The 13,680-nt window shown below is 35.5% G+C and overlaps 1 protein-coding gene across 4 annotated transcripts in view; it reads right to left on the minus strand.

Moving 5' to 3' along the window:
- Positions 1 to 13,680, minus strand: part of PTPRZ1 (protein tyrosine phosphatase receptor type Z1) — a 181,579-nt gene that overhangs the window by 50,775 nt on the left and 117,124 nt on the right. For all 4 annotated transcript variants that reach the window (XM_046021050.1, XM_046021049.1, XM_046021048.1 and 1 more), the window contains exons 9-11: positions 10,476 to 10,660; positions 8,852 to 8,978; positions 849 to 895 (exon numbers count right to left, since the gene is read on the minus strand). In XM_046021050.1, the coding sequence (XP_045877006.1) occupies positions 849 to 895; positions 8,852 to 8,978; positions 10,476 to 10,660 (359 nt within the window). The remainder of the gene's footprint in view (positions 1 to 848; positions 896 to 8,851; positions 8,979 to 10,475; positions 10,661 to 13,680) is intronic.

Below are 13,680 nucleotides of genomic sequence, written 5' to 3' on the forward strand. Positions count from 1 at the left end.
GAACTCTTATTGAAAGGTAGATGGCTCAATTTGGTAAAATAATCCTTTGCAGGAGGGAAGTGCCATAAGATATATAAATTATTGAGACAATTATACATGTGAGAACACAATCTAACTGCCATTTATTGCCAGATGGAAGCGTTAGTTATCACACTCTGTGACCTCACGCACATGTGTACATATACATACATACGTACGACATTAAGAATAGCATCCGGATTTAACATATAATCCCAGTTAAGATGAACAACATGTTTTGGCTGAGGATGAAATAGAAGGTGCATCCATCATATTTTCTCTATTTTAAAAATTAGGACAAGGTTAAAATTTATAAATATTCTTGAATAACTATTTACTTACAAGACATTATGCTAGCAACAGACATTCATCAGATAAATAATCCAAACACAATTATTTATATTGAATGGGCAAAAGAATATATACGACTTATGCTTTTGCTCATATTTATTATCAATCTGTTAACCATTAGTTAAGGTATTTATAAATAAACTAGAAATATTGAGAATTGGTTAAATATTAGTCTTTCAGAAAAACTTGAACACTGAAAAAATTCTAAATTATAGATCTAGTTTATAGCTATAATTATCTTTAAAGTTCATTTTTTTCATCATCACTTTCTGTTATTTTTATGGTTTTATCAAAGTGTCTTCCAGTTCTTCCATGGGAGAATCCTGTATATCAATTACGTGGCTGTCTACAGAGCTCAGCAACAAACTATACAATGAATAATGCATCACGAACTTTGATGCAACATCTGCAACTTAACCAATAACTGAAAAAAGACTTTTTAATTTCATAACATGTTAATATAAAAATAGCTACAATACCTTGATTATTTCTTCAGTTCCAATTAATTCAGGGAAGAGGTCAAGTTCTACAAAATCAGAAACAAAATTATTAAAATGTTTATCCAACAACTCCAACCCTGCAGGTTTATCTTTGGATGGAAAGGGGAGGGAGAGAGAGAGAGAGAGAGAGAGAGAGAGAGAGAGGGAGAGGGAGAGAAAAGACTTGTTAGCTTTGAAAATACAGAATCTCCAGAAATAAAAATTTCAGATTTTAGGTTTCAATACTACTGAACACTACATAACACACCATTACACACACCTATATGAAACTGCATTCAAAACCTTCATCTCTATCCTTGACTCCAACTCCCTTCTCCTTCCCTTTCCCCTCTGTGTGGGAGTGAAGCTAAGAAGGGAGAGGCAGACAGGCTGATATTACTGAGTATAAAAAATTGAAATAATTTTTCATCAGTGTAGAGCTTCATCCTTAGCAGGGCTGATAGTTCGGGCAATGCCAGGGATTAGGGAGAGAATTGACAGGATTTAGGGGCGCCTGGGTGGCTCAGTTGGTTAGCTGTCTGCCTTCGGCTCAGGTCGTGATCCCAGGATCCTGGGATCAGGCCCTGCATCGGGCTCCCTGCTTGGTGGGGAGCCTGCTTCTTCTTCTCCCCCTACATGTGTGCTCTTTCTCTCTCTCATTCACTCACTCTTTCTCTCAAATATATAAATAAAATCTTAACAACAACAACAAAAAAGAATTGACACGATTTATTTTCTTGTTCAGCTACTTATTCCTTCAATTCCTCTTCTGGTTGAGGGTCACATGATTCCTTTTCTACTGTGAATCTGGGCTCACGCTAATATATATGTACACAGGGTGTCACACCAAATGGACAGGAACGACTGACCAGAGTCACTCCAGGTCCTCCTCCCCAGGGAAACTCAGTAGTGCTGTCTATGCAAACAACGCACTGGCCGGGATCGTTCAAGCCTGCGGTTCCCAATGACCAGAATCAGTCTATTTCCAGGACATGGATATCTCAGTCCTGAAACAAAACCTGTCAGTAAATAGGAGGAAAGATTAGGACCTGGTTCTCTCTCTCTCCAACAAGGAATCTAGACACGATGCCAAATTACGGAGGGGCCCACGGGAGAAGCACTGTTCCTCGAGCTTCATCGGCGCTGCAATGGCTTCAGCTTGAGCTGAGCATTATTACAAGAAAGCTTCTAAAGTATCTCACTCCATCTCCAAAATTCATGCTCTTCACTATCGCAATGCGGCTTCTGTTCTGGGCTTTATACCTCTAAGTATCCTCATGGGAAATGCACATTCTCTAAAGTTTTCGAAGGCAAAAGTGAATTAACATGAAATGTTGATCACATCCAGGTCTGTTTTATAACACAGACTTCCTTTCTTTCTTTTCTTCTCCCCCCACAATAGCCGAGACGTCCTTCAACAGACGAATGGATAAAGAAGATGTGGTTCATATACACAATGGGATTATTACTTGGCGATCAGAAAGGATATGAATACCCACCATTTGTATCAACATAGAGGGGATTATGCTGAGTGAGATAAGTCAATCAGAAAAAGACAATTATCATTTGGTTTCACCCATATGTGGAACATAAGGAATAGGATCACTGGGCAAGGGAGGGAAAATGGATTGGGAAGAAATCAGAGAGGGAGACAAACCATGAGAGACTTTAGATTCTGGGACCCAAACTGAGGGTTATGGGAGGAAAGGCGGTGGGAGGATGGGGTAATAGGGTGATGGGTATTATGCAGGGCACGTGTGGTGATGAGCACTGGGTGTTATATGCAACTAATGAATTGTTGAACACGACATCAAAAACTAATGATGTACTATATGTTGGCTAGTTGAACATAATAAAAAAATAAAAAATAAAATAAAATATACATACAGAAAAGTAAAAAAAAAAACACCCCAGACTTTTTTGAGTTTATTTTTATCAGAAAATTTCTAGGCATTAAGAAATGTAAGACCCTAAAAAAGAAAGAAAGAAAGAAAGAAAGAAATATAAGACCATCATTTAGTCCTATGCATGGATTGTATTTAGAGGAGTCAAGAAAAATTGAGAAGTGTTTCACCCTTTCAAGAGAATTTAGATAAAATTAATACTCTTGACTCTTCAGCTATCTCAAAGTTACTTACCCTGAACAATGTTAATTTAGCCCTGAGTTAAATTTCAACACTCTATTTTTTTTTTTTTTCTCGTTAAAACCGACCATGAAAGAGTTTGGATCCTTTATTTGGATCATTAATGTTCTCCGTTTTCTATTTTTTTGTTTTTCATGCTCTTTATTCTTCACGTTTTGAAATTAAACTGATTTCAATAGTTTGAAACCTTTGTGTCTCTATGACCTCCAAGGAAATCAGTACAGGTGAGTTTAAAGATGGGATGGATGCAGTTACACTGTAAAAGACAAATAAGAACCTTCATATGATTTTCTATAAACTACAATTATAGAAGTTCAGGCATGTGAAAGCACTTCAAATTCAGCCTGTAACACAATGCATAATTTTACCGAAATGCTTTTTTTTTTTTTTAAAAGATTTTATTTATTTATTTGACAGAGAGAGAGATCACAAGTAGGCAGAGAGGCAGGCAGAGAGAGAGGAGGAACAGTCTCCCTGCGGAGCAGAGAGCCCGATGCGGGGCTCGATCCCAGGACCCTGAGATCATGACCTGAGCCGAAGACAGCGGCTTAATCCACTGAGCCACCCAGGCGCCCCCGAAATGCTTTTAAATGGAGTCACACCCTTTCATGTACTTTTAAAATATTTTAATATTAATAAGGGCAAGTCATAACAAATATTTGCTAGTGATATTTATACGATACTGTTAATTTTTCTCTGTTAAGAGGCCGTGGGGAAAAAAGTTTCGGTGATAATCCATTCTCTTCAACATGCTTAAGGAAATGTTTTAAAATTAAAAACAAGCAAGCATGGGGCGCCTGGGTGGCTCAGTGGGTTAAAGCCTCTGCCTTCAGCTCAGGTCATGATCCTAGGGTCCTGGGATCGAGCCCCACATTGGGCTCTCTGCTCAGCGGGGAGCCTGCTTCCTCCTCTCTCTCTCTGCCTGCTTCTCTGCCTACTTGTGATCTCTGTCTGTCAAATAAATAAATAAAATCTTAAAAACAAAAACAAACAAACAAACAAAAAACAAGCAAGCAAACAAAACCATGATCTAACTCTACCTAACTTCATATTTCTAATGGGCAAAAACATTTTCTTACTGATTGTCAAGGCTGGGGTAGGGTATGTATAATTAACACATTGAAGACTGATTTCCTTTTCTTTCCATATTCTTGGAGTATCTCATTGAATGGGATCTATTTTTATCCTTTCACCACAGCACAAAATGACTATATGGATTTGGGTTCTTATAAGTTAGAATACATGATTTTACCCAGTCATCTCCCCTGAGGAGTATCAGTGAGTTCTACCAAAACTAGCTTTACTGTTCACCCCTATAAGAAGTGAGGCACTTCCTTTGGGCCTGCTTTAGGCCCTAGGGGCAGACTGTATGGCTCCAAGCAGTCCTCGGGTCCCTCTTTGCTTCACGGCACTCTCATGGGGAAATACCCCAAGTGTGGATGCCTTCATATCTGTAAGTATTAAACCACTTTGAAGGATCTTCATTTGGGTTTCCAATTTGATTGTTCAAACTGACCAAAATTCTGGGGTTGCCCTGGAATACTTCTTCCCCCATATAGTCCAAAAATCTCCTCCTGGGCCTCTTCAGAACAATTTTGAAATAAAATAATTTTAGAAAATGTTTTCTCTCTCTGGAGATTCTGAGGCCATATTTCTAACTCTGAGAGTTCCCAGCACCCACGGTGTCGTTCTGGTGATGGGCACAAGATCTCACACTGCGTGACCTCTGGCCGGCTGCTTCCTCACAAACAACTGCTATTTCAGTAGCCACTGACCTGATTCAGGCAATACTGATGTAGTAAATCATTCAAAATTATACTAGTTTACAGTCTTCTCGCTCACTTTCTCAAAATAGACTGCATGAAGGTTATAAAATGTCCAATAGTAAAGATTGTTAATATTTTTTCTTTCTAGAAAACACTTAAAATTCACATAAGTGTGATAACTGAACAAAAGCGATTGGTTCATTCTGGATTGGGGGGCACATGTAATGCTAAGTTTTCTAAAAGTGTATGTTAGTCACACTATAATATTCCATAACACAAAAAAGCAACACTGACGTAGGTTGGCAAGCAAGGCTTATTTAATTGAAGGAAGCCAAGTTTCACAGTGCAAAAGGGCAAAGCAATGTAGACTGCAATCTCTTCAAACTGTGATTTCAAATATTATTATATAATAACACCCATAGCACAGGATGGTACCGCAGAGCAAGGACAGATGTATAGTGATTTAACAAACACAACTCTTATATGACTGAAAAACACACAACAACAGAAAAATGTGTTGTTCTAATTCACCATGCATTTAAATTTGACACATACAATTATCAAGACTCTACAACATGTACTTAAATAATTACCTCTATAATTGTATAATAACTAACTCTATGTAGAAATGACACAATTATTTTAGTTACAATGAAATAAATGTATTTATGAATTACTTATTCATAAATATAATTTTCTACAAAGAATATACATTTCAGTTTAACCTTAATAAGATTTCCTGGACAAAATCAAATTGTTTCTTAAAATAAATTTACGCATGTATTTGAAAATGGCAATTTGTGGTAATGTTTCATGGCCACTAGTCTTATGGTGACATTGTGGTACAAAAGTGTAATTAAAATGCACAAACAACAATCAAATTAGCCCAAGTTAAATTCACAATTTGGAATAATTTGGAATTATTTGGAAGGTTGAGTTTTCTTTCATGGATATGGATTAAAATATTTGAAAGCTACCACTGAAAGAATGAGGCAACTATAAATGACCTTCATTTCTTTTTAACAAAAGCAAAAAACTAAATACAGTATTTAGAAAAAAGCTTATCTGAAATAATAATAAATAATTCCATAGGATACATTATAATGTAACTAAGTTAATGAACAACATGATTAACAGGATGAAATAGTACTAATAAAAGCGATGAAATAAGCCGCAAACTCAAAGGCCACTTATATCTCCATTAGCCACATAAATCATAAAACTCATAAATCTTGTAGGTATCATCACACTAAATTACAAGATAGTACTTTGGTCAAGATTTTTACTGTGATATATTTACCACAGAAACAATATTTAAGATAATGTAGTTTTAATAACAAATTGAAAATATATGAATTGAAATGCCATTGCCACCTTTTAGATCAGAAAAAATGGGTTCTAAAAGAACAAATATTTTCTTTATGAAAAATAGGAAGACCCCAAATATTGGGTAAGTTGGCTTTTGATGGAGAACTTTTTGGTAGAAATAATTAAGGACTAATCTACATAAGTTTTTAACATTAACTTTGAAGAGGAATATCATAGTGAAACATCAAATCAAATACCATCTTTTACTAAAACATCATTACTGTACAAAATGCTTTAAGGGACTGAGGTATCCATGAAGATTAAATGGTATGCCCAGATTAATATCTCATAATAAATCCTCATATCTGAGGACTCAACAGTGTCCTCAGCCTTTGAGTAAATAGAAATCAAGTTACAATGTTTGTTATTATGTATAAATATGAAAGTGCTACAAATGATACAAGGATGTTGTACTTTGGGCCAGTATAGACTCAGTCTAACAGCATTACTCGGAAATCACTTCTGCAGAAAATAAACATTCAGTCTGTTTTTCTTTACGCAATAATCATCTCAAAAATTAAAAAAAGAAAAAAATTCCTAAAGTTTAATATTCTGACATAGTGGATAGAGTAAGAAAGACATACCACAAATAGCTAGAAGTAATTATTTTTTGTCAACTCCTGGGAAATTGTTTTATGGGCAGAAATGAGAGTGATAAAATTAAATGACGGTAGCAAATTAAATGAATGTATTTAACATAATTCATATCCTAAAATACACAATAGCATTAGGGGGGATTTTTACATGCCATATTTCATCAATTCGTATATGATATTGGCCAATATAGTCAACGTTGCTCTGTTAAACACGTCATTTTCTGGGTGGATCCATATAAGGAACTTTGGTGAGGGATGACAGCCAGTGGAGGAGCATGATATGGGATAAATGGTAACTGGCCAATTAATTTGGTACTCAAGTTTCCATAAGATTTAGAGCTCACATTCTGTTTAAAAATAATCTCATTTTGAAAATCAGTGCTAAATAAAAACAATACATTATACCAGGTCATGAGGCAGATCATAATAAAATACTAAATAGTGGGCACCTGGGTGGCTCAGTGGGTGAAAGCCTCTGCCTTCAGCTCAGGTCATGATCCCAGGGTCCTGGGATCAAGCCCCGCATCGGGCTCTCTGCTCAGCAGGGAGCCTGCTTCCCTTCCTCTCTCTCTGGCTGCATCTCCTGCCTACCTGTGATCTCTGTCTGTCAAATAAATAAATAAAATCTTTAAAAAAAATACTAAGGGACGCCTGGGTGGCTCAGTTGGTTAAGCGGCTGCCTTCGGCTCAGGTCATGATCCCAGCGTCCTGGGATCGAGTCCCACATCAGGCTCCGTGCTCGGCAGGGAGCCTGCTTCTCTCTCTGTCTCTGTCTGCCACTCTGTCTGCCTGAGCTCGCTCTTGCTCTCTCTCTCTGACAAATAAATAAATAAAAATCTTTAAAAAAAAATACTAAATAGTAACACTGCCATCGTGATAGTGGTAATACTCAATGGCCATCCACATTTTAATCTGGGAAATACCTTGGCAAGTTTTGCAGCCTGTGGTTTAGGAGGATACATAATCTATCATTCAATGTTCTGACAAACATATTTTAGCTTAAAAATTTAACTAGTGAGAACAACTCAGTTGAGGTAATCAATGAATAAGCTCATGATGGAATAAAGTCCTTGCTGTATCACGGAGACCACAAAGGCTAATCAGCATACCAGTTTTTCTTCAATACGTCAAACTGGAATAGGCTTTAATTAATCTATTACCATCCATTAAAAATTTATAAAAATATCAGTGAGTTGACTTATGGTATGATTGGAATGACCAAAGAATATTTACATTTGTGTATGCATGTTTTCATGTATTTATGAATATGCATAAGCATGATATCTATGTGTATATAAATATACACATAGACATACATATACATATATATGCAATTCCATTCTCTTACCTTAAAACTGCTTATGCTAACAAAAGGAAGACTTTAATTATGTACATTTGTAAATTGTCAAATTATGATGGTCTGCGCTTCATTTAGTTATTGCATAAGGTTTTAGATCAGAAGATTTTCCTGGAATACTTACAGAAAAATGCATGCAAATAAAATACAATTAGAAGCAACATCTTTGTTTTGCTTTGTGAAACAGTACTGGCAAATGAACTAAGAGGAAAGCACTCTAACCGCTTCACACAGAATTATAAATTAGTAGGTGAAAATACCCAAGATACACATATCATTTAAAAAAAAAAAAAAAAGAAAGAAAAAAGAAAGGACCCAAGATAAACTATTAGATGTTTTGTATAGATATTTCAAAGTACCTCACATGATCTTATGATCATGTATATACTTACTCCAAAATGCTTTCGGGGCTGAAAAAGGAAATGAACACAAATGAAATCAATTCTTCATTATCAAAAATAGAAGTCTTAATATTTACATGGGTAGTTCCACTTGATGACCATTACAGACATAACAACAGATTTTGCTGTTCTTATTTCACAGATAGAAAACGTCAACATTTAGAATAAATTTACTTATTGTCCTGCACCAGATCTTTTGAATAAAAATGGTTTCCATGCTTCAAAAAATTAGCTGATGATCCAGACCAAAAAAAAAAACCATCATTTTGCCTTCTGGCCAAAACAGTATAAATTCAGAGATAAAGCACCGTTGTATCTATAACTAAACTAGCCTCATTTATGTAGGTATAAAGGCATAACAAGGGACTTACCGGGGTCATCAGAAGGCATGTCAACAATAAGCTGGTCACTGTACTTTCCGTATAAGCCATTAGTGCAGATGGCTACTATCTGAAGCACATAACTCATATTGGGTAGTAAATTATTGAGAATAGCACCCTAAAAGAAAGATGTCAGTAGTTATACTAATGTATTATTCTCAACAGGACATTTACATAACAGACATCTGTCTTTAGAAAACATTTTCTCATCTGTTAATGGAAAATATATTTTATTAATCTAAGAAGAACTAACTATGCAATGTTGTTAAGTCAAACTTGTGATATTTGTGAACTAGGCTTTTTTTTTGTTTTTTTGAAAAATCAATTTTAGTTTTAGAAAGTTTTATTTTTAACTAGAACTCATCAGATTCTTAAACGAGTTCCCTAAACTACAAATTAATATCTTAGACAAATAAACATGTACCATTTGCAAAGGGCAAATGTGAAAAATACGATGAAAAACCAATCTATCTCTTTATCACAACAATATATAAGCCAAACAGTAATAGAATTATTATTTTCTTAACATGATTATGAAATGAAAAAATCGCATATTCTCAAGATTGCATGACATGCATAGCTCATAATACCTCTGTTCTAGACACCTGGATTAAAAAATCGTTAGGAATTTTATCAATTTTGTCCATACGATATTCAACACCATGGTATCAAGGACAGTTTTTGTTTAAATGCAGGTTCCTCGGCCTGCTGGGACTCCAGCTGTGTGAATGCACAGTTCAGTAACGCCTTTGACCTGCACTGGAGCTCTCCTAGGGCCATACCCAGATAAGGTGTTCTCCACTAGACCCCAATCTATGGCCAATGTTTCCCTATCAAGACAAAGTTTAATACTGAGATACTCGGGTCACAGAAGGAACCTGAACTTTTAAAAAAAGTTTTAATTTTAATTCCAGTTAGTTAATATACAATGTTAGTTTCAGGTGTATAATACAGCGATTCAACTGTTTCATACTGTAGTTTATTTTCTTTAGTGTGTGTGCATGGGTGGAGAGAAGGGAGTGGGTCAGATTCCTTTGGAATCTGCCTCAGATTCCAAAAGTTCTGACTCAATTGACTTCACATCTGTTACTTGGGAATTTGATGCAAAGAGTCCCCTACTCTTTTTTCTCATGCTGGTAGAGTATGGTGGGGCAGTGATATATGACAGTATCAGAGCACTGAGATTCCAGGTTCAATTATTTCCACAGCTATGAGATCACGGTGATGGTATTTAACTGTTCTCTGAGTCCCTTTATTTGTAAAGAGAGACTACCCTAGATGAACTCTAGGTCTTAAGTCTTGTATAAGTGTCTACTCTAATCATGCTATTGTTGGCAAAGCTGTGATCTTTCTGTCATTGAAGACAAATAAGAACCTAGTGTAATTCCCTGTAAGTTTCGATGTAATTTAGTATAGTTTCTGCTTCCTGTCCTCCCCACTGGAGAGTTTCACACAAAGTTTAGGGCAACAATATGTAATTATTTCTAAGTTTTTACCTTGAACATTAAATTCTAGTGCTATCAGTACATGATATAATTAAAGTCTTCTAAGTTCTTTCCATGGAAATTAAACCACAATGTTATCAATACGTGAAACAACTGATCTTAACAGTTACCAAGTCTTGATAGCCATCTGTCAAAAATTCGAGCTTGGTTTGGTCTTCTCCCTCTAACTGCTGGTACAGAACCGCAAATTTCTCAATCATGGTATCATAAACTACTCGAGGTCTCTCCCATGTAACAAGAAGGCTGGTGTAATTCTCTGGGTCAGCTTGAACATTTTCTGGTTCTGAACTACAGACTTCAGAGAGAGACAAGAAGTACAGTTATTATTACAATGTCAGCCTCTAGCATTTTACCAAGTAAAAACATATTCTGTGAAAATTTGTTGTGTTTTATTTTAACAGAAGGTAAAAAGTTAACACTTCTCCAATATGGAGCTTTTGCTTACGCCATTTCGTATATCTGAAACACTTCTTCCTTCCCTCCTTCCTTTATCTGCTTTCTACCTTCCCATTCAGGAAAGGTCTAGGTCAAATGCTCCCTCCTGCTACGCATGCTCTGATCAATGTGAAGGGAGCTGTGTCCTTTTCAACTGTCCGTTTTGCTTTAACACTACTATTGCATTAATTGCATGTTCTCTTATATTATTTTTTCCTGAACAGGTCCTGCGTCTTGCAGCAGGTTATAAGAGTAAGAGCCACAGCTTTATATTTCTCTATTGTTTAGAACACTGTCTTGAATACATTTGGCATGCCAATTCAAAGGATATCTTCAATCTCATGATGTTTTTATTTCTCTTGTTTGGTACCTGACAGGTATCTTTGGCTCGGGATGAAGAGAATTTAAAATTATAACACAGGGTCTATTACCAAACATTATGTTGTTTCAAAATCCTGGAAATAATGTAAAATTCTCTATCAGAGAAAACCATATGAAAACAACTAAAACTATCCTTTCTGTATGTTCGAACCTGCTGACAAAAATCCCACTTTGGCATTTTTAAATAGATTAAGCAATTAATTTTAGGAAATTAGAAGATTTGTTTGACTGATCTGAAAAAATACTTTGAAAATCGTTCAGGGACTTCTTACAGCAAATTCAAGCCCTTGCTGGGAATCATGCCAAAGATTTAATACCATCAAAAAGAGTATTCTGATACTTTCTGAAATATATTCATAACGTGATAATTTGGGCTAATTATGAGGATGAAAATTAGAAAATTCTATGATATTGTGCTAATGGAGCAAAGCAATAAATATAATCTTTTCATAGGTCAGATAAATTTGCAAAAGAGAGGAAGTTCTCTAAAGCTAAAGATTGATATGCTCACAGAATCCAAGCTTTGTTTCTAGGAGATGCCTGAAGTTACAAAGACACTACATGAGACCATGAAGTTAACGTAAGTGAACCAATGGTCAACTGCTAAAGACTCAGTGAAAATACTGCAACGACATCATCAGAATGGGACCGAAAAGCCTTTTGTCTATACTAACTTGTAGTTTCGTTTGTGAACGAACACAAGAGGGCAGCAAAAACTAACAAGTGACCTCGTCAATTGAAACTTAAATTTTATCTACAGTATTTAATAATAGGAATTTCAGCCTATGTATGCTATGCTAGCAATGGTATATAAATGATCCAGAAAAATATAAATATATATACTTTAAATAATACATGTATAACTTTATATGAGTTAGAGACAGGACTACTCACTCTAAAAACTATGGGTTTTTTGGTTTGTTTATTAAGGATTTAGGGTGAGGTGTTCCTTTTGGAGTAAGAGGACAATTCTCCAAAAACATGAATTCATCAAGAGGCATGAATGTAGAATAAGAAAATACATTTTAATTTAGGTCTAGACTAGATCGTCATCACTCTGTCTAGTGGCCCTTCTTTGGTGGCCACCAGATGGCAGAAGAACATCAAGCATCTCAAAAGTGAGCTCGCTACTCACGTGAGCTATATCATTGGAGTCACAGGATTGCCTAAATCTTGCTTCTAATGAACCCCGTGCTCATTTTTAGAAGGTTGAAAGCAATTCTGGACAATATCATTTGTAGATTTTGTCCTACAAAAGTCAATCCCTCTTTTTAGTGAGTAGGAATGATTTCAAGTGAACTATTCTCTTCCCTCCAAAAGAAACTATCTTAAAATGCATTAAAGTTTTATGCATGCACACAAAGCAAAAATATCTCGAGAAAATATAAAATTATTAGCTGCAAAAATACCCAAAGGACTTCTGCTTAATTAGCAGAAAATTACTTTGGTGGGATGTCTGTGTTTATTTCGTCTTAATAGTTGAAATCAGCAGATGTTTCAAATTTTAAGAATCAGCATTAATATAAAGTAGGACTTTAAAAAGAAACTTCTATTTCCTTGTCACTGAGTTATTATTCCTTAGCTTTCTGCTTTATAAATATGTTAGAACTTATAGGTAATTTGTTTGATAGTTTAGACTTCACATTTTAATGAGAAATTTACTTTTTTAGATGTTTCTTTTGTTTAGTGATAATCAATAGCTTAGCAACACATTATAAAACTGCAGCTGAATTTTATCTTTTAGATGCTAGTTGAAATAGGGATCTTCCAGAAAAAAGATAATATACTTTAGAATGTGTTCAAGAGAAAAACCTGTACTTCTGTATATTGTTTATGATCTTGCCAAAGGGCTGCCCTTCTATAAGGTAGGAATGGATTTTTAAAATAATAATCTAGTTCATTCCATATACTCTACTTGGTGTTCATACAAAAAAGTGGGTAATGGCCATGGAATAAGTTATTAATTTGCACTAAATTTTCCAGGTTTACCTTATCTATTTCTTACTAAAATTTGCTTATCATATTAGAAGGATATATACTCTATACATCACATCATCTGGATTGAAAATCAAGGAAGGGTTTTCAGATCAACATTTACTCAGACACCAAATACAAGCTACTGAGTGACAGAATAAGACAGTAACAAAAAAATAATTTCCTTGATTATGGGGAATTCAGAACCATACTGTGGCCTCATTTCCTTCTTTAGGACTGAATCCCATGCCTGATTCCTTTCCACAAGCTGCACGTGATCTGGGTCACAGTGATGGATTCTTTCAAGAACACTGGCCAAGAAGGAGAATCTGGTTCTTGCAGCCCTTGGCAATGAGCCAGGCTGTGACAAATCTGGGGTCCATGTCAAGTCACACAGAATACAAGTAAATGCCTCAGTACAAATGCAAAGTCTGCTCACATGGAAAGAACGAAGATATAGTTTTCTTTGTAAGGGAGCTATAAGTGTTCTGACTTCAAAACCAATTTTTAACATTCAATGCCCAT

Source organism: Meles meles, chromosome 10, assembly GCF_922984935.1.
Source record: "Meles meles chromosome 10, mMelMel3.1 paternal haplotype, whole genome shotgun sequence".
Lineage (NCBI taxonomy): Eukaryota > Metazoa > Chordata > Mammalia > Carnivora > Mustelidae > Meles > Meles meles.